Source organism: Bactrocera latifrons, unplaced genomic scaffold (genome assembly GCF_001853355.1).
Source record: "Bactrocera latifrons isolate USDA-ARS-PBARC rearing strain unplaced genomic scaffold, ASM185335v1 scaffold_527, whole genome shotgun sequence".
In the NCBI taxonomy this organism is placed as follows: Eukaryota; Metazoa; Arthropoda; class Insecta; order Diptera; family Tephritidae; genus Bactrocera; species Bactrocera latifrons.
This window is the reverse complement of record NW_017537187.1, coordinates 77,063-99,585: the sequence shown is the minus strand read 5'-3', so window position 1 is coordinate 99,585 and position 22,523 is coordinate 77,063. Positions and strand designations below refer to the sequence as shown.

Sequence of the window (22,523 nt, the reverse complement as noted above, 5' to 3'; positions counted from 1 at the left end):
TCAGGGTGTTAAGAGAATATAATATACCGAATTTCATTGAAATCGGTCGAGTACTTCCTGAGATATGGTTTTTGGTCCATAAGTGAGCGACGCCACGCCCATTTTCAATTTTTAAAAAAAGCCTGGATACAGCTTCCTTCTGACATTTCGTCGGTAAAATTTAGTGTTTCGGTTTTCGTCATTTTGTGGGCGTGACAGGGGGCCGATATTGCCCATCTTCGAACTTACCCTTCTTATGGGGTCAAGAAATGCGTGTACCAAGTTTCATCATGATATCTCAATTTTTACTCCAGTTACAGCTTGCGCGGACGGACGGACAGGCAGACATCCGGATTTCAACTCTACTGGTCACCCTGATCACTTTGGTATACATAACCCTATATCTGACTCTTTTAGTTTTAGGACTTACGAACAACCGTTATGTGAACAAAACTATAATACTCTCCATAGCAACTTTGTTGCGAGAGTATAAAAAGGCCGCCATTAGGGCCTTCTCCGGGACTAAATTTGTACCCATGCAAAATTTCACGTCTCTCCGTGCTGTGGTTCGGGCGTAATGCGCGGATATACAAAAAAGGCGTTTAATTTTTATATACAAATAAGATGACAATATGTGTCAATAAGCACAAATTGAACTCATCGCAATATTATTGAACACCGAGATATTTCAACCTTAGGCTACCGAGTTAGTTGGGTTATTGGGGACAAAGTGCCAAGGTTTTCCAACACCGTCTACCCTCCCACAACTTTGACAAATGACGGTCGTCAGGATTTATGGCCTAACCGAGTGTAAACCAGTTGAACCTTGTTAAGGACATTTAAACTGTCAATCGTTTGCTCCCCACAAATGGTGGATTAATCAATTTAGGCTAAATAAACCGTATTCATCCTTATATCGAACAATTTCATATCTTATACCATATAATGTGTATGTTTATATAGTGTTTACTTATATACATAGGAAAATATTAATGAATCATACTTACAGATGATTACAGTTGTCTTGATAATAATTATTCCTTCCCGTTTCCTCAGTGTAATTAGAAACACTATTATGAGCGTTAGTTTGCAACGATGTTAAATTTTCAAGACCCACCTTTCTTTTTACTACATCAATATTTGCCGATTCGCTRATTTCATTATTATCAATGTTTTTCTTATTAATATATTCGTTATTTTTTTGGCAACCAATCTGTTTATTGTTGCGGTACCAAGATTCATCACGTTCGTTTTTCTTAGATGAAATATTGTTTACAAAAGGTTCAAATCGGTTTTGGTCGTTATATTGAACAAATTGTTGGTGTTTTTGAGTTTGAAGTTGATGTTGAGGTTTTTGCTGTTGTACTAAATCATAGATGTGCTTTGTTCTTGCGGAAGGTTGGACATTAAAAATGAGCTTTCCATTTTCATTACAAAATGCGGTAACAAATGGTATTGAGAGAAGGAACTCGGTAATGTTTTGAAATATTGGAAAAACTATACCAGTATTTTTCCTATAATCATCTATAAAAATAAATAAATATATAAGTACAGCTTTTAAAACAGAATAAAACTCTTAAACCGTATGAGAAAACGATAATAACTTTTCGGTTCAAAGAGGGGACACTAAAACTTAACAGATTTACCAAATCCAAAAAGTTTTTTGAGTTTTGAAACATCTAACCATATAATTCTTACTAATTATTCAGTCTCAAAGTTTTGTGTTTTACCTCTTAAATGTAAAGATATATGTAAATAAACAATACAAAACGTTAACTACGGTTGAACTGAAGGTATAATATTCTTCACAAATGCAAAAGTTTCCACACAAGAACTAGATTTTAATCGGTCAGGATTTATGGCAGCAATTATATATGCTATAGCAGCAAAAATTAAACAATTTCTTCAAAGAATGTACCGTTGCCTTGGACAACAGTCCATACAAAATTTCGTGGAGATATATTTTGAAATAAAAACGCTTTCCACGCAAAGACTCGATTTTGATTGTTAATTTGTATGATAGTTATGTACTATATGCTATGGTGGTTTTAAGGGGTTGCACTTCAAATGATAATTCGTGTAGGATTTAATGATTTTGACCGTTCAGTTTATATGGCAGTGGTTCGACAAATAAGCAGACATGAACAAACCGACTTAGCTATCAGCTGAACAGTTACATATAAGTATAAGTAGTTATATGTATAAGTACTTTATTGGGTCTCCGACGTTTCCTTCTACTTGGTGAACTCAATATATCTAGTTCGGGTATTAAAATATATCTGACTTGGAACACTTAAGGTAAATGAGATGTTTTAATAGGAAAACGTGAAAATAAAAATTTAAACTACTTACCCTTTATATCGGAGATAGTTGCCCCATCCTGAGAGCGCGTAAGCAATATGCTCCGAACCTCTGCATCCAAATCAGGAAACGCGCTTCGTAATTCTAGGAAAGCTTCATGCATAATTGTCATAATTGCGTGATAATTGGAGCTGCTGTAGAAATCTTCATAAATAACCGACGAAGCGGCACTTGATATCAAAGTAGGAGACAAAATATTGCTTATAATGTGAAAATATTCAGTTCCGCTGGGATTTCTGGATTTACGTTATTGTTTGTTTTATTGAAATTTCGAGCTCTTTTTAGTGTTAAAACTTGTAGTCGTGATTAAAACTGAGAACCCCAAATAGAAATCGTATATGTCCCTCTTAATACTAGAGAAAATTCCATGGATGAAACACGTGGTAAAGCGCGCTCCCGCAGTTGGTAACTTCTCGAATCACAGTGCAAATACTTTTACTTAGCAGATTCATGGACTCGTATACATACATATGTATGTATGTATATGGGTATAAGATAACGAAAACGTGTGCAAATATATACGTACTCGCCAAATTATTGAAGTGAATTGGCTTTGATTGATTCTTCACTACAGATTCCTCATGCTGGTATTGAGAGCCTTAACGGTTGTTTTTGTTTTTTGAATGATTGATATGGAGACAAAAATGTACAACCCATTACTCTCATTCTCGAAACGGTTGTTTTCGCTTCTTCAATGAATAATGTAGTGCCAATAATTTACAACCTACTGTCTTTGTTCTCATTTTGGTTTTTCTGAGATGTTTTATGCTGAGATCAAGTTTTTAATTTTATACAGAACAAGCATCTCAGTGCGTTCTGCTCTATGTGTTATGCTCATACATATGTCATATGTAAGTTTCGTTAGTTTTTATGCTTTTTTATTTTCTGATCAAGCAGAATTAAATTAGCATTACCAATTTTGATGTACACATTAAATTTTAGTAAGTTGGGAAACTTGCTTTCTAATGTAGTTTCTGATCTGTGCTATATCCATTTAAAACATTTTGGAAAATTGCGTAATTTGCAATTTCAACACAAACTTTTTACTTATTCTTTTTTTAGACTCTCTAAACATCTTGATATAGATTATAAGAATAATTTATTGATTGATCAAGCCATAACTTAAATGAAATACTTAATAACTTGCCAACGAATAAGACACATTAAATTTTTTGATAAGGGTAGCACAGCATACTTGTAAATCGGTAGTAAAATTAAACAATGTTTGTAGCACCACTTACTTATTGGTGGAATTTCACATCAGTAACTATTGAACCATATTTTACTAAATTGTTTAATAGCATTCCCGTCATTACATTGCAGTTTTAAATTAGACAACAGCAGTTTGAATTCTATCAGACTTCCTTTGAGAAATCCGTCCACTCCTTCCTCTGCTTATTATATACTTAATACAGTGATTTTCTACCTTCTAGTAGATTTATACCATACATCCCTCAATTTGTACGTATGTGTTTTAATAAAATTAATTGGAGATAATGCTAAAGCTGTTTCTGACACTTTCAAAAAAAAAAAAAATTCTTATATTTCCAAAAATGTCCTGCGAAAGCGGCAAGGATATTTTGGAAAATGTATACTATAGAAAAAGCAAAAAAAAGAAACAATTTTTTGAAAGTGTCACACTGGCATAGCAGTTAAAATTTAGACTAGCCTCCCCGGATTTCGGGGATAAAATGGGTATCACTGGAAAGGTGACGTTCTCCAGATCACGAAAATATATATAATTGCCGCTGACTTATAGTTTTAAAGATATTTGCATTTAAAGTTGAAAAATTGACAACTTTTACATTGATAATTTGGGCACAATTCCGATTTCTTTGGCGCCGCGATTTGAAGGTACCGTTGGAAAGAGGACGTTCTCCTGATCAAAAAATATGTGTGTTATAGGTACCGCAAACGCTTAGTTTAGGAGATATTCGACCTCAAAGTTCAAAAATTCGCAAAATTCGGACATTTCAAGTGGCTATTTCACCACTTTAAACACACTTTATTCGCATTTTTCACTTTAAATTAATTAATTTACACTATAAACTTTTAAATAAATCCACATTTTACACTTTTAGTAGGTTTATTACCAAAAAAATCTTTATTTTAAAAATTACATTTTACTCTCGTTTGAACCTCATTTGTTTACTAAAAATTACGACGAAATGGAGCGCTGCCATGTGATTATAAAACTTTTTTTAACATACCTTTAAATATTAGATGTCGACGCTTAAAAATCTATCCTGCTTTTCATTACTCTGTCCGCATAGCGCAATTTAAAATTCCCCCTAAAACCGGTTCAGTAGTTCACCCATTTTTTGTATATATCTTAGAATATTTGTTGTATATATCTTAGAAAACTTCAGAGAGCGTATTTTTCTGATAATGATGCGTCTTTATGTCATAAAAGAAAAAAAAATCGACTATCACCTTCAAATATGTGAGATATTTCGGTCTATCTAGAAGGAATGTTAATGAAATCCAGTAAGAATATTTGCCGAATAATGGTGGATCGTGATGGCGAAAGTGGGTAAAATACTTCCCTTATAGGGCCCATATACGACACACAGGTGTGTTCGATCTGTGTGAATTCGTTTCGCTCATGCACGACAACAAATCCATTTTGCGTTCGATCTTCACACATTAAACATGTGCCACAGGCACATTTTTTAGAATTTATTTCTAATGTAGCACTTTTATCTATTTCCTTTTATTTCGTTAATAAGTTATTCCAACTTTTATTTTTCCCAATTTTATTTTTATATTTATCACTTTTCGTTTGCCAAATTGCTAATTAATTTTTTATATGATCAATAAATTCTGATACGAAATCTTTATTAATGGGGTAGCCTGCTTTAGAAGCTTCAAACAATCGATTTTTTTTTTCTTAAATCTCTTTAAAAATTATCTAAGAATATGTTCCTAAAGTTATAGATGGGAATTCGAAATAATATTATCTAACAGATATATGAGCGCTTGTGCGAAAACTTTGACTCGTGATTTCTCGGTTTTTCATTTTTACGATTTTGTCGTAGTATGGAATATGGGGCAAAGTTTATTATCTTTGACATTAAAATATCTTATATTTAAACTATAATAAATAAACTAAGAAAAGTCAGTTTGAACATATTTTTAAACAACATTAAATAAAATTTCTTTTGGACAAAAACCACTTTTTTTCAATTTTTAAATTTGTTTTTAAATTTTTTTCAGAATTCTTAACTTAACTGGAAGATGAGTTATTAAAAAATATGAATCTCTTAGAATTTTTTGTTTCCGCCGTCCGAAAAATGCACATGCGAGATGCATCGGGCAATTGCTTTCCAAAGGCAGAATATCAAAGATTTCGTATCTAAAAAAAATTKTGAAAGATGTTCAAATATATAACTATAAAGCTTAGAAAATTCACTTGAATCATTTATCTTTCCCTCCCAAAAAAGTCCTCAAAAAAATGGATTTTTTGAAGCCTCTAAAGCAGGCTCCGCCCATAACACTTGCCATTGTTCGTCCGCGATCTTCACTGTTCGGCGACACGAGAGAAATGAGATTTTGTGCGCACACAGCGCCACACACGACACACATGTGCGCACACTCATCGTAAAAAATCAAACACTTTCGCAAAATGGATCGGTACGCGCACAAAGCCATACACGAGTAAACCGCATTCGCACACATACCGATCGATCGCACTTGTGTGTCGTGTATGGGCACTTTTAGCCTGCATTCTAATATGGCGATTTCAATGTTGTTGATTTTTATTATTATAGCAGACTTTATGTCGAAAGCATGTTTTTCCAGCTCCTTATAAATCACGTTAGTAAGTATATATGTATATGTATATGATGCAATTAAGCGCTGCATATGAATGAAAACGGTCTAAACCTTTGTCTACCAGAAATATCGATCGAACTGAGCTTTTGAAAATTTTTCCCATTTTCAAAATAAATATGACTGGTTGCAACCCCACTTTAATCATGAAAACTTAGTTGAGAGAAATTCAAAAGTTATGCCTAGGTAATTCCCCTAAATTCTTTCTGTAGTTTGGCAGTGTTGTCAATTTGACGGATAATGATATATGCGTTTTATTGTGAATACGACTTAAGATTTTCATCGAGAACGGTTAAAAAATTAATGCTTTGTCAAGAGTAAGTAAACTAATATCAATAAAATGTTTTCTACTGGTCAATATGGTGGTTAAATTTTATTTGATTTTACCACTCAGGAAATTGGAAATTGAAAAAAAAATTTTGCTCTAATCAATCAATTGAAAAACTAAAATATAGTCCCGAAGTTTCATTGGTTTACTCCGAATATTTTGGAAGAAATAGGCCTCAGAACCACTGCACTTCATACAGCGACTGTATAGGTACTGAAACTTAGAGGCTCGTTTCCTCGAAACAAAATTTTTTTATCCAGCGTGAAATTTTCGAGCGAAATATTTAACCAACTTACTTGAACTAAAGCGTATTTTTTAGAAAATTGTATAATCAAGGGCGTGAATGAGTGCTTTTTCGAGAAAAGTGGCATTTTAACAGTTTTTTATCATCCTCAGTTTACGAAACTCTCAAAACCCYTCTACTGTGCACTTGATGAAAGCTTCCATATAAATAAGTCAATAAATCGTGTCAAATCTATAGATTTCGGCTACATTTAATTGTATAACACGAAATATCGTGAAAAGAAGGCAAAGAAAAGTTAAAAAACATTTTGATAAATTAGCAGCTGATCATTGATTTCCAAACCGAGAAAAAATATTTACTGATTTTCAAACACCAACATTTTTATTAAATGTTGATGAAGCAACTTTATTACAAAAGTGTGACGAACTCCAAAGAAAATATTCAGATATAATAGGAACTACTTTTTCACTTCAGTTATAATTACAATAATATTTACCACCTAGTTTTACCTCAACGGCTGTTCACAAATTATGTATAGAAATAATGAACAAAATACATAACGGAAGTTTTTACAGCAATGTTATTTCTTTACAATTCGTGTCTCTTTTGCAGCAAATGAAAGTTCATTTAGCAAATTAAAAATAATAAAACAAATGCCATTACAGAATCGCATCAAATAGATAGATAATATATACTAACGAGGTCATTGATACTTTTGCGAAAACTAAAAAAAAATYTAAATATAATTGTTATTTAGTCAGTTGTTGGCCCGGCCTATATAATAAACCCTTGAATCTTTTCTATTTCGTTTTACTTATATTAGTCAAACCTACACCAAGTATTGTAATTTATGTTGTTTATTTTTAATATTTTTATTTCCTACCCTGCAGTGCACCAAAAAGAGCTTAATTAGCTTAGCATTTTGAAAGTATTTGTATATTTCATAGTTATATTTGATAAAACCTAATCAGTTTACAAAGTATCGGACTCCATTTTTTAATTTCCCCCAGGGCCCTTGGTTACCTAGCTTTACCAYTGCCCTCATCTCGTCGAAGAAATTATATCTTTTGTATTTGTGAAGCTATGGTGCAACCGAATTATTTGTTTTCAGTTAATTTTACATATTTGTCCAATATTATGGTATACTTCTTCCATCTAAATAATTGCCCAATAGTGCCTATGGTGAAAATATAATAAATTTTGAAAATTCCATTTTCCAACACTAGAGAAAAGAGGTGAATTTGTCAAAGCAACAGTTAGCAATTACAAACATATAAGTACGTGTATATAAAAAATTCACCACTGTTGTCAATGAATCAGCCAGGTAGGCACACAGCCAAAAGGCTGTTAGATCCATGCATTTCATATGCACTCTGGCACAAAAATACATATGAATCTATGTATATACCTATGCAAGTGTATACAATGTATGTGTATTCGTTTATGTAATTTCAAACGCAAGCAGGCATAGATACCCGAGAGAATAGAGATATACATATGTACTTAACTAGGGTTCACCATATTGCTAGCCTCTCTTCACATTTGGATTTTCTGTGCTTGTTGTTAGTGTTGATTTGTGCCTTTATTATTACAATCCATTTCTTATGCTCGAACATTTTGCATAGCATTGCTATTGTTGTTTCAGTGCCAACCCAAGGGAAGCCGGTTTGGAACGTAATTCAGATATAGATATTTTGGTGTTTGGATCAGTGTGGTGTTTAAGTTTCTAGAGATTGGAAGTGTGATTGTTTAGGCGCTTACTTCAATTGAAAATACATTTCTCTATCAATTATTAAAAAAGTTATATATTCATACTGCCACTGTCTAATGGCATTTGTGTAAGAATGCAAGAATAAAAATGCTATTAAAAATGTGCATAACAGAAATACCGAATGAGAAAAAAACTTTGTGTTTTAATACAACGTAAAGTAAATATTCAATACTACGAATCATACATATGGATGCATGCATATATAGTTCGTCAGTGCTTGCAATACAAGCAAAAATACATGTGAATTGTTTGTTTGTGTTCGATTTGTGCAGCTGTGTGYGAGTTTCACCATTTTTGTGATTTGACGCATAGTGTATATTACAAAATGTCCAGGGAGGAGGAAGAAGAGGAAGTTCGTTCGCTGCTTTTGCGGCATAAGGACCGTATAATGCTCGACTTGTGTRAAACGGACCTCTTGACGATCCTTGTAAAGAACACTGTGTTAACGCAATCCGAAGAAGATTTGCTATTGGGAACACATTCTGCAGCATCTGTTCCGTCCAGTGCTCTACCTAGCGCCGTTGTTATTAAACGGAAACTAAGCACTGCTGTTAGCAGCGGCAGCGGCAGTAGCAGCAACACAGTTACTAGTTACGGTGATGGTGTGTTAGGTGAGGAAGTCTGCACCAGTACAGCTGAATGGAGTAATAATAATTCTCATAGTGCTAGTGTGATAGGCGACAACGCACAAAGTGATAATCGTTCCGTGACACCGTCACTTGTGAATATTAGTGAAACAGATGGCATCATTGGTACTAGTGTCGACCAAAGTAGTGAAAATAATTGCGAAGAAAATTTGAAATTAAATTTAAATTCACTAAATGATGCTGACATATATCAAGAACTATCTACAAAACTAATAGAAATCATCGCTAAAGGCGGATTTATTAAATTCAAGCAGTTCTGTTATGCAATCGACAATGAATGCCCGAAACTTATTGAGGATCTATTCAATGATAAGGAGAAATGTGGTAAGTCATGAAATGATATATAATAGTATAAATATATATATATATACATATATGCGTATACATATGTATGTATGCATATACATATATCACGGTATTAAAAGTTATTATAAGCTGAAGAATAGAAAATCTGTTTAAATATAAACAGCTCGTCTAACTTGCACCGCAAGTAAATAAAAACAAATAAAATCGTTAACTTCCGCTGCACCGAAGCATTAATATCCTTCAAGTCTGCTTTTCTTTTAGTATAAAAAGTTTTTATCTTGATTTTGATCGGCACAATTCCAATTTCTTCGCGCCGCGTTTTGAGGGCACCGTTGGAAAAAGGAAGTCCTCCCGATCAAAAAAATATAGACGGTTATAGGTACCGCAAACGCTTAGTTTACGAGATATTCGACCCTAAAGTTCAAAAATTCGCAAATTTCGAATGTAACACACTTTATGCACAATTTTCTCTTTAAATTAATTAAATTAAACTATAAACTTTTTAATAAATTCACATTTTACACTTTTAGTAGGTTTTTTTACCTAAGAAATTTTTATTTTAAAAATTACATTTTACACTCGTAGTGAACACCATTTGTGTGCTCAAAATTACGACGAAATGGAGCGCTGCCATGTGATAATAAAGAAGTTCGCTGAAATTCTTTTATTCCCAAAAAATTCCTCTATCCATGCATATGGATATATTCTTTATTTAGTTAATGTGTCAATGTGTTTTTACGTGAATACCTGTCTATGAAGACTAAACTCAAAATAAGTAATATTATATAGTAATATTATTTAATAATATTATATATGTATATTGCCACCTAATATACCAAACAACGTATTATCAAAAATAAATGGAAATCGCTAACAGATATTATAACCAAAATTTTAATTTAACCAATTTATAACGAAAACTCAATATATTTGTTTAATTTTTAACGCAGAACGGAGTACTACGCGGAAGTACCTCAGTCATTATGATATTATATAAATTTTATAATATTATCATAGAGTTTTAGTTATTTATGTTTCTTAAATATAAATCAAATATTATACATATATGTATTTACATATGTAGATGGAAAAATGTTGGAAAGTATTTTTTATTATAATTAATGTAGAAAAAAGAATCACACAAAAAAACAAACAAAGAAAAATCGTTCGTTTTCTTCATAATTGTAAACAATCTAATCTTTGCAACGACGAGTGTGCTAAGTGATTTTTAAATTAATAAATTTAGGTAAAATATTACAAAATAAAATTAAAATGTGAACTTATTTCAATGTTTAGAGTTTATATTTAAATATACAGTATGAAAAACGTGAATAAATTTAGTGAAAGATAGAAAAATACCATGTGTTATTAGTGCAAATTTTTTAACTTTTAATCGTGAATATTTTAAAAAGTATAAGTTATTTTTATATTATTTTTCGATATTCCTCCTCTGGAGAAGCTCCCCTATCCGCACATACCCCATTTATAAGGAAATTCGGGTTTTTTTTACCCCTCCGCCAAAGTAATCGGAATCATGCCTTTTGATCGGTCAGTTTGTATGGTAGTTGCATACTGTAGTAGGCTGATCTATACAATATGAGATTTTAGGGTTGGACAGTAATCATTGGCTAATTTTGTGAAGAAATCTTGTAAAATAAAAAAGTTTTGCATACAAAAGGCAGATGAGTTTGTATGGTAACTATATGCCAAACACATTCAAATTGATATCTCAAATACTGAGGAACTAGTTCCCGTATATACAGACTGATAGACGATGTAGTTAAATCGACCCTGCTCGACATGTTGATCAGTGAGATTGGTTATAACAGTCGTCGAATTGACCCACATACGAGTATAAGCAAAATTAACTCGAAATAAACGCGAGAAGTTTTCTCAAACAAATAAAGTTTTACTAAAATGCGTTTATAATACATTTGAATGTTAATGCAATGTAATAGATGAATTGTTTTTAAGCCCCTTTATAGAAGTTTGGGTCAATTGTAACAGAATAAGTATTTTTAAAATATGCACTTCTTTTTTTTAAACTTATTTCTTATTGTAAGTGTGCAATTCGTTTTATTAATTTCATGCCCTTAATTCACGATTTAAGTATTTCTCAAACAAATTTTATTTACCTACGTATGTGTATTTATCGTCAAGGAATGGTCTCTTAGTACAGAATAAATATATTTTATAGCGAATGCTTGCTAAATTCATATCAAACAAAATCAAATAAAAGTTATAAGTTTATAAAAAATTTATATGAAATTTCCCCTACGATTACAGGCATAGTTTAATAGAAGTATTAAACGTTTATGTTTAGTAGAAATACCAAGTTTGGGGATATGGATAATAATTAAAATCTGCGTTTCACTTTTAGGAACAATGTATCTATACAATAAACTAAATGTTTAGTTAGAATTTGATATTTAAACATTTAACCTTATTATTGCAATGCATACATACTTGTGCATACATGCTGAAGCTGATGTTCCATTTGTTTTAGTTTTATTTCGCTCGTTTCGCTTCGATTAGCACTGTTTTGGCTGGGCTTTATTTTCATAATTACAAATGTATACCTTTGTAAATATGTGAGCATACTCTTATGAATACATACTGCTAATTACGTTTGTATGTTGTATGCTTTTGCACACCTACACAGTTTTTTTAGGTATGTATGTATGAGTCCATAAAAAATTGCTCTCAAGTATGAATCATCAGAAGCCAGTTTATAATTATTGTTTAGATATGTACATAAGTAGTTTAACGTATGTATGTATTTTTATTATCAACGTATGGACACGTAAATATATGAAATAAAACCGATATGAATTTAGGTATTACATCTGAACTTTTGCAATCAGATAAGCTTTTATCAGTTCAGACAGTGGTTAAGAGATCCGTTTTAGCTAAAGTTGTAGAACTTATACAATAAAATTAAATACAGGGGTCCCCAAAATTAACGGAAGATTTAAATCATTTGTAGGGTAAGCGTTGACAACTCTAACACACACACCGAAAGCCGAAGTTTAACTTCGTAAACTCTGAAGAGATTTGGAAATGGCGGTCAATTTAAATCTTATATTAATTTTGGGASTGCCTGTATAATTCGAATCCACAGACACAGGAAATGTTCCCGTGCCAGTGAGACAAAGAACTGCTCGTAATGTCGAGAATATTGCTGTCGCTGGCGGATAAATTGAGGAAGACCCAAATCAGTCCCTCACACGTCGTATCTCTGTGACGTCGTTGTGGCGAATTTTTCAAAAAGATCTTGGCCTACATTCTAACAAAATCAAATTAACTCAAGAACTCAAGCTTGACCAACAGAATATTCGTATGTTCGTGAATTAGGCTGAGCAGCAACTAGAAAATGATCCGGATTTTCATCGAAAAATCATCTTCAGCGATGAGGCTCATTTCGGGCTGAATGTCTTCGTCAATAAGCAAAATTTGCCTTTGGTCAGGCAGAAATTCATACGTATCTTCACCATTGCATACCGAAAAAATACTGTTTGGTGCGGCTTATGGGTCGGCGCCGTCATTAAGCCGTACTTCTTTCGTCATAATCAAGATCGACACGTTACTGTGAATGGGAATCGCCATCACTCAATGATAACCGAATATTTTAGACCCGAATTTTATTATATGGACTTGGTCAATATATGGCTTCAATAGAACGCGCCACAAGCCACACACCGAATTTCACAATCGATTTATTGAAAACCAAGTTTGGTGAACGTGTTATCTCACGAAATGGCCCAATAGACTATTTCCTGTGGGGCTACATCAAGCCTATGGCCCATGACAACAAGCCAGCGACGATTGATAAACTTCGTACGAATATCGAAAGTGACATGCAGCAGTATCGGCAGATTTATGCTTGAAAACCGTCAGCAAAAGAAATCGAGTTCCAAACATAACTGATTTGTTGTACTTTCACAGGAATAAAAAATTATGTTGGTATCCCAAACGTTTTTGTTTTATTTAAAGGGTTATATCCACTTGTAAGTTCGAAAACAATAAGAAAAATCCCAACATAAAGAAAAATCTTTTTTGCACGAAAATTTACACTTTAAAGTGACTTAAAAATCGAAATTTTTATTTGAAATTTTATTCCTTCGATCATTACCTGACAAAAAGTATCTAAGAAGATCCTTCAAGTTAATCGGTCAAGCCGTTTCGGAAATATTCCTCACCGACTTTGGAAACATCGTTTCAAGAAAAAGGCATTTAAAGTTTTAGCTACTCTGGGTTACGGTTCCGACTACTTTCAAACCTCCGAGCTCATTACTCTGAAACTATTTACCGGATTACTTTTAAATTTACAGACAATATTCTAGAATATAAGTATATGTACATATTTATAGATTCAAAATATGCCAAACAATTTCGTTTTTTCAAAATTACAAGTGGATATAACCGCTTAAAACAATTCTTATGGCGTTCTTATTAAAAACCCCGTTCATTCAAAAAAAATGTGCTCTGCTAAATTGGTAGGACTGTCCTTAAGGATTCCAACCGCAGCCAGATCCTTCTCCACCTGGTCTTTCCAACGGAGTGGAGGTTTTCCTCTTCCTCTGCTTCCTCCGGCGGCTGCTGCGTAGCCGCTGTCTTTTAATTCGCTGAACTATATCAATGTCGTCTTATATGTGATATTTGCCGTGGCCAATGCGCAAAGGAACACAAATCTCTCGCATAACTTTTTTCTCGAAAACTCGTAACGTCGACTCATCAAGTGTTGTCATCATCCACGCCTCTACACSATATAGTAGGACGGGAATAGGCGGGAAGAGTGACTTATAGACTTTGGTTTTTGCTCGTCGAGAGAGGACTTTACTTCTCAACTGCCTACTTAGGCCGAAGTAGCACCTGTTGGCAAGAAATATTCAGCGTTGAATTCCGAGGCTGACGTTGTTGTTGGTGTTGATGCTATTTTCAAGATAGACGAAATTATCTACGACGTCGAAGTTATGACTGTCAACAGTAACGTGGATGCCTAGTCGCTAATGCGACGTCTGTTATTTTGATGACAAGAGATATTTGTCCCATTTGCTTCGCTGCCTTATCCATTCTAAAAACTAACGACAAGGTTGTTAAGGCCAATGGTATCAATATCATCAGCATATACACTCTTATAGGAGATAGTGCCTTCTCGGTTTAGTTTTGCACCTCGAGGTCATCCTGATCCTGATTTTTTGAGCTTTTGCTGTTGCTCAACGTCAGCTTAAATAGCCGTATTACTTTTGCGGGGATACCAAATTCAGACATCGCGGCATAAAGGCAGTTCCTTTTCGTGCTATCAAATGCAGCGACGTAGAGGTGGTGTGTTGCGAGGTAGGCACTCTCCTTTCTCTCCGCTGCGGCACGGCACTCCTCATCGTACAAGATGTTCTTTTGTATTTTCCGAAAACCAATGGTTTCCTTATACCGAGTTGTTGACGAGAGCTCTCAGAGAGCAGGAGAAAATCGTTCGACTGTCTTTTGTGATTGCAGCTTCTCGACGTGGAATCTTCCTTGATTTTGTTGCTGCACAGAGGGAAATGCGAATCTTGGCAGCATCAAGATAGTGGCCCGAGGCGATGTTAGGACCTCGGAGCATACATACGTCTAGTACACTGGAGACGTGTCTTCCGTCTATCACAACATGATTGATTTGGTTGCTGGCTTTCCGATCTGGAGACAACCAGGTAGTTTGGTGAATTTTTCTATGCTGGAATCTGGAGATAACCATATTTCGGACCTTGGCAATTATCACCGGAGTTAATGACAATACTCGGCGACGGAGTCTCCCTCCCACGACGAATTCCACACCCAATTTGCGCCCCTTTATATGGCCACTCTAACGAAGACATTAACCAACTGGAATGCGGCACCTTCCAAGTGAATGGAGGTCAGAGAACTTTCCTCACTTGCGTGAAATTCAACGCATGACTCAATCCTCCTGTCCTTAATTACTGTGCCAAATATTAGCGTTATCTGTCAACTAATTTGTTTACAGCAGTTGCTTAAGTCGGTACACCTCAGTAGAGCGTTGCGATTTTTACAATGGATAAAAATATCAAACAAAGAATTTGTCTCATCTTTCGGGTACAGAATCGTTGCGAAGGTAAGAAAAGGCATACCGTGATTCAAAAGCAATAGCTTACGAGTGGTATCCAGCCACTCTTTCAACTGACCTTTTCAACTGATGAAAATGTTAAAAAAGTGAAGTACTTATGAAACGCGTTCTTGATCGACTTGTCCCTATAAAGCTGAATTTTTTTAAAAAAGAGTATGATTGTGATCAAAAACGAAATGAATACCATCGATCAATCACCGTATTCACCAAATTTAGCTCCGTGTGATTGTTTCCTTGTTTTTCAAATTCCTAAAATGAAAATGTTTTCCTTACAAGCACTAGATTCTGATCGTTCAATGTATATGGCGGCTATATACTATAGTGATCCGGCAAATGAGCAGCTTTTCTATGACAAAATTCCAGATCGATATCTCAAAATCTTAGGAACTAATATAGTTCGCATGTATGTATATAGACGGATGGCCAAGTCTAAATCGACTCAGTTAGTCTGCTGGTCATTTATATATACATATATATATATATAATATATTTATGTTTTATATGGTCTTCGATTTCCTTTTGGGTGTTAGAAACTTCGTGGCTAAATTAACCTGTTGAAGGTATAACAACCTGCAGCCATGATTAATGATCTTAATGATCAAAAAACATTTATATTTGATAAACAAGAATAAAAGCTATTTAATAACTATGAGGATAATACTGAATCAATGCAAACGTATTAAAAAATGAAAACGAGATGAAATTTGTGTAGAATTCATAACAGCGAAAATTATTTATATATTGCCTATAAACATTTTTTGCTAGCGTTTTTAGTTGACGTATGACTGTTATTTTCGGTCATCAAATATTTTATGTATTGTATACCATACTTGTACATGTATTTACGTATTATATAATATGTACATATTTTCAGTATAAGATAGATATTTTAATACCCGACAAAAACTTTTGCTACAATAGATTAATCGAGTAAGCGGTGTCTACGACAGTAAAGAAGAAGAAGACAATGGGTTTTTCACATAATAGTTGGTTTAAGAATTGGTGTTCTTTTAGAAAATATGTAAAATTAGAGCAATGTAATTTCTAATTTCTAAAATCGTATGTCTTTTAGCAATGTGGTCTCTTTCTTGAATATCCGAAAGATAGATGGAGTAGTACGGTTTGCCTTTCCAGTACTTAATTGCGAAAACTAAAGTTACAAAGTGACCACAACTGTCGAAACACAAGTAATATACAAACATTTCTAAATGACTTACAGCTACTAGACTGCACAAAAAAGGTACATATATATTATAAAACTATTGAAATATTTAACCATACAAATCCGTAAGGAATTTAATTTTACTCTTTAAATTACTAATAGATATGGTATGTGGAGGAAGTAGAAATTTGGTTTGATTATACTCTAAATTGCTAAAATTATTTAAAAAAAAAGTAATTTTAGGAAATACGCATATAAAAAAAATTACTTCAAACGGTATCTTTATACAAATAATAAAAAACTATAAGGTATAAGTAACCKTTCACTGTCTAAATATCAATGTATGTATATAGTAAATTGTCTCTGATAAACGTGTAAATGGTTTCTCCATATTTTCTGAGAGTGTGAATCCCTAACAATACAAGCATATTTGGTCACTCTTAAATATCTATCATAACATTTTAATAGAAACAGTTTTGAAAGTATTGTACGTGTTTGTAATTAAATTTTTAAAAATTTTAAATGTAAAAAGTTATTATATGTATAACAGTAATGTGAAGATTTGTTTCACAGTTTTACCCTGTATCATTTATACATATGTACATGTGTATGTATATATTATAATGTATTGTTTACATTTAATGTGTGAATATATAGGCACAGCCCTGTACATTTTAAGCTCAGTACTACTAAGTGAATCTTGCATTTAAATCTGAATACACAATCATATGAACATACGTAGCCGCTTATGTACTATATACTATAAGTATTTATACATACATATGTATGTACATAGTATTTGTGTTTATGTAATGAAAAGCGCAAGTTTTCCAAATTGTTGTACAATTTAAAATAAATAGGTTGGACGCACTCACTTACAAACCATTTAAAGATATAAATACACATATGTATGTATGTATAGTATGTTTATGTGTATACATTTGATCCAGTTGTTAATGAGGGGAATACAAAGAAGAATGCAATTGTACCGAAATGAGAAGATATGCAAAGGTACATATGTATGTATGCCGAATTAGACACTTACAAAGAAGTCAAAAAGTAATCAAATTTGACAACACCTAAGTTAGGTTTCTTATGCCTATTAAATATTATGTGCTCTAATTACACACTTTTATACTCTTGCAACATATTGCTACAAATTATAATTGTTTTGTTCACCTAGCGGTAGTTTGTATCATCTAAAACTAAACGAGATGGATACATGAATGATCAAGATGACGAGACGAGTTGAAATCCGCGTGTCGTGTATGTCCGTCCGTCTATCTGTGCAAGCTGCAACTTAAGTAAAATTTTAAACATTTTGGCTCAGGGAATCACATTAGTAAGAGACATCTGTGATCCAAATAATTTGAGAAAATTGTCCTGGCACTACCCTCTAAAATGTTTAATGTACATATCTCCTAAACCACTAAGGCTATTAAAACCTACTAAAAGCGCGATAAATAAATAGCTAAATTCTCCATAAATTTTATAACCGAGTTGATATGAGAGGGCGTTATACGAACCTGGGTAAAATTGGATGATGTGGGAGAAATTACATCTATTGGAACCCGTAAATTTGCTCCAACTAAAAGTGGTCAAGCCCTTATGTACCGAATATTTGGACCCCATTACCTGTAGGCGACTTTTTATCTGTGTGCCAAAAATGGGTTTAAACGGGTCAATACTTCGCGACAATACTTAAGCCCCAATAAAATAAATAAACAAAGATTTTCGAACTTCCGAATAAATTTATACCACGTTTATCGGCAAAGTTCCTGTTATCTCAATGCAAGTGAAAAGGCGTGCTTTATTCATAACAGTGTTCCTTTGTACCTAAAATGAAAAAAATTGGACGAAAACTTGACATGCAAAGATACTATTATCAGGAAAAATTTCTATCTGAATTTCAATTGTACATCCCATACTTTTTCTTCTTCATTATTGGCGTAGACACCGCTTTCGCGATTATAGCAGAGTTAACAACAGCGCGCCAGTCGTTTCTTTTTTCAATAACTGGCGTCAATTAGATATTCCAAGCGCATCCAGCTGTGTGTTTTCGGACAACATGACCTAGCCAGCGTAGCCGCTGTCTTTTAATTCGCTGAACTATATCAATGTCGTCGTATATCTCATACAGCTCATGCAATATTCGCCGTGGCCAACGCGCAAAGGACCATAAATCTTTCGCAGAACTTTTCTCTCGAAAACTCGCAACGTCGASGGTGGGAATTATGAGTGACTTATAGAGTTTGGTTTTCGATCGTCGAGAGAGGACTTTACTTCTCGATTGCCTACTTAGTCCGAAGTAGCACCTGTTGGCAAGAGTTATCCTGCGTTGGATTTCCAGGCTGACATTGTTGGTAGTGTTTATACCGGTTCCAAGATGGATGAAATTCTCTACGACTTCAAAGTTATGTCAACCGTGACGTGAGAGCCAAGTTGATGACAGGAGATATTTCGTCTTGCCGTGCTTGTCTAACCGCGACGTCGCCTCTTCGTGCTGTCGAAAGGAGCGTTAAAATTATCGTAGAGGTTTTCCTTTCACGGGCCTTTCCAAAATTTGGCGCGTGATGAATATCTGGTCGGTTGTTGATTTTCCATGTCTAAATCCACACTCATAAGGTCCAATCAGTTTTTTGACGGTGAACTTTAATCTATCAGGCATTACTCTCGATATTGAGGAGGGTTATCCCACGGAAGTTGGTACAGATTGAGGGGTCCTTCTGTTTGTGGATCAGGCAGAACATACTTAAATACCAATCGTTGGGCATGCTTTCATCCGACCATATTCTTCAAAGAAGCAGATGTATGCTCTTTATCAGTTCTTCTCCGTCGTATTTGAATAGCTCGGTCGGCAATCCATCGGCTCCCGTCGCTTATTTGTTCGGGATTCAGACTGGTAATTGCTATTCGATCTTCTTCTATTTGCATGAGTATACTCAAGATGCATATTCATTACGATAACATGTAACCCAGCCTGAATCGAAATGATGGCCGCTTAAAAAGCAATGGATCGACGTGACATTTATGCTCAAGATTTTCGTATAAAGTTACAAAAACTGGCTCTTTACTAAAGATCAGGTGTTCGGTGAAATACAGTTTTTTATAGACTCTAAGATCAGACCAGACCATTTTTACTGTAAGACAAAGAAGTAACGCTTCGATTGACGTAAAGGATGGGCCGATATGTAAGTAGTAAAAAAGCGGCACGGAAAATCCTCGGTTTATGTTACATGAAAAACTGTGACCCATCTTGTTGTGCACCTCTCAAACGGCGAGCGCGTGTGTTTTAAAGAGGCAAACCTGCGAGATTGAGTTGCAATCCCGCCGTTTACTACCATCACCGCATTTTTCCGTCTGTCAGAAGATGAGTTTGCGACGTGTAGAATTGTCAAGAGATTAAACGTGGGCTTTCCGAGAAACATGTGGGGTGATGGTTCAAAAACGACGACTCTTCAATGTTGCCATGTTTTGTTTTGCATAATTTAGCTTACTCTTAGCTTAGCTTTTTTTTTTTTGTTCAAAAGACAAATGCAAGTACATATAGTATATATTTTTTTTGGTTTCTTAGATTTTTAAAACTTAAGACTAAAAATTAATTACAAGAATTTTTCTAAAACAAAAATTAATGGTTACAACAACGTTTTCTAACGTGAAAAGAAGAAAAGTAAACGTTCTTCACTAAGAAATAATTATAACACTATTGCTCATTTTATTTACTGAGTTTTCGATCGTTTAATATTATTTGCGGGAATACTGAACTCATATTAAGAAGCTTGTGGCAGCGTTTTCTGTGGTCGTTTCAGTCACTTTCATGCGCTTGTCGGCGAATTGTAATTCAATTATGTACAATTAATGCTTGGCCATATTGTCATTCGTCGTTTTATTTCATCGGTGTTTTTGTACTCCCTTTGTTGTAATACATAGTCGCAGCAATTCATTCATATATAGTACATATGTTCGTATAATTGGTCGCTGCATTGTGTTTTAAGAGCAAAGAGCGGCAATTGATTAATCTCGATTCAATTTCCATTTAAGAATGTAATGCTTTTTTGCAGTAAGTAAATCACATTAATGTCTCTTAATTTTTTGAGTGTAATTCAATTATGAGTATAAATTGAGTGTTCCTCTTTATTAGATCTAGTCTAGCGAAATATAAATACGTACTGCACACAAGAAAATATAAACTTTATTTTGATATTCAAGAGGAATTCACACTTAATAAGTTATATTAACTTCCCTATTGTGAAAAAACCTCACAACTGATTTGTGAAGAAAAATTTTGTGAGGTTTACTTTATGAGGTTGATTGATTGATTGAAAGATGGGGAATGCACCGTGAATGCATTGTGACCTCTCCTGACTCACATTGTCTCTCTTAGCCCCAGCGCATTGATGAAATTCAATAGCTTACCGGGTGCTAATGAGGCAATGCGATCCCTATCCGGAAACATCGATCCAAGGTCCTTAATCCTGCGTCTACAGACTGCTGTGCAGTCGATCAGCAGGTGATCCGGGGTTTCAGGCTCCCTGCCGCAGAACCGGTAGTTAGCGCAAGAGGATAGGCCCATGCTATGCAGATGCCTATTCAGTTTGCAGTGGCCAGAGTACCATGCGATTAGTAACCTGAGTTTGTTTCTGGGGAGGTTTATTACAGCTTTGAACCTTCTCAAGTTGTAASCTCCCAATAGCAACTTGGCATGTCTCATACCGTGAGTTTGTTGCCAATGCTCCTCCCTGCCCAATCCTTCTTCCTTGCGGAGCAGCTCCTTCATGGTATGGGGACCCAGCCCCGTAAAGGGTTGGAGGATGCCGAGTACGCCTTGCGCCTAAGCCCCTGCACCACGGCAAGGTGCCTACCATTCGCAGGAGATTTTATGAGGTTCATGTCCCATACATCTAATTAAAAATTTCAATTTTGATTGCCTTGAAATCGCTATTATGTAAAATATGTTATTAAAATATAGTGAACATATATATCGCATATGCGGTAATTAATATACGAACTTTTGTTATTGTAGCAGACTTGGGCCGAACACGCCCAACGCCCACGACGGATGTCTGTGTGTCAGTCATCTATTATTAATAAGTATTCTGAAAAGTAAATGCAATCAGTCCAGACCTTCGCCTACCTCCTTGAGAATGTAATTTGCGTTTAATATAAATGGAAATAGTTTAAACCTAATATTCGCAAAATAATGACCTTCAATTATTTTGTTTTCTTTTTATCATATACCTGAACTATTAAATTTAGCACTTTTGGAGCCAAATCCGGTTGAATGTCTGTCCATACAAGCGATGATTTGAGGAAAAATTTAGATATCTTGATGTAACTTGATACACGTTTTCCTTGGCACCCAAAGAAGATTGATATTCCAGATCGGCGAAACAATGCCACGTTCTATTCTTCTAAAATATTTCAAAGACCTGTACCTTAATTATTTGGAACCAGTCATTGCGCTGATTTTGTACCGAAAATATCTGTCAATCCGTGAGTTCTAGTATTGAAAATTGGGGAGAATATTTTTGTGATGCTGGCATGCCTTTTTCCCAAAATTATATATATATATATACATATATATGGATCAATACTTCCCTTAGTCAACATTTACCTAGTGTAAATATTTTCGAACTTCGGGTTGACTTTATACCGCATATAAAGGTATACCTACGAAAATAACTTGGTACAAAGTATAATAGTTTTGTTCACATAATTTTTGCTATAAAAAATCGAGTGTTATACTTATGTACCAAATCTCTGCAGCAAAATC

At 34.2% G+C, this 22,523-nt stretch overlaps 2 protein-coding genes across 11 annotated transcripts in view; one reads left to right on the top strand and one right to left on the bottom strand.

Moving 5' to 3' along the window:
- The window catches only part of LOC108974083 (maternal effect protein oskar), an 18,991-nt gene extending 16,127 nt beyond the window's left edge, over positions 1–2,864 (bottom strand). The window contains exons 1-2 of the mRNA XM_018941698.1: positions 2,332–2,864; positions 987–1,503 (exon numbers count right to left, since the gene is read on the bottom strand). Of these exons, the coding sequence (XP_018797243.1) occupies positions 987–1,503; positions 2,332–2,452 (638 nt within the window). The 5' untranslated portion in view covers positions 2,453–2,864. The remainder of the gene's footprint in view (positions 1–986; positions 1,504–2,331) is intronic.
- A 5,476-nt stretch (positions 2,865–8,340) lies between these two features.
- Positions 8,341–22,523, top strand: part of LOC108974085 (tight junction protein ZO-1) — a 63,932-nt gene continuing 49,749 nt past the window's right edge. For 4 of the 10 annotated variants that reach the window (XM_018941704.1, XM_018941702.1, XM_018941718.1 and 1 more), the window contains exon 1: positions 8,341–9,485. In XM_018941704.1, the coding sequence (XP_018797249.1) occupies positions 8,840–9,485 (646 nt within the window). In that variant the 5' untranslated portion in view covers positions 8,341–8,839. The remainder of the gene's footprint in view (positions 9,486–22,523) is intronic. The other 6 variants (XM_018941714.1, XM_018941715.1, XM_018941716.1 and 3 more) reach the window with 3 other exon arrangements.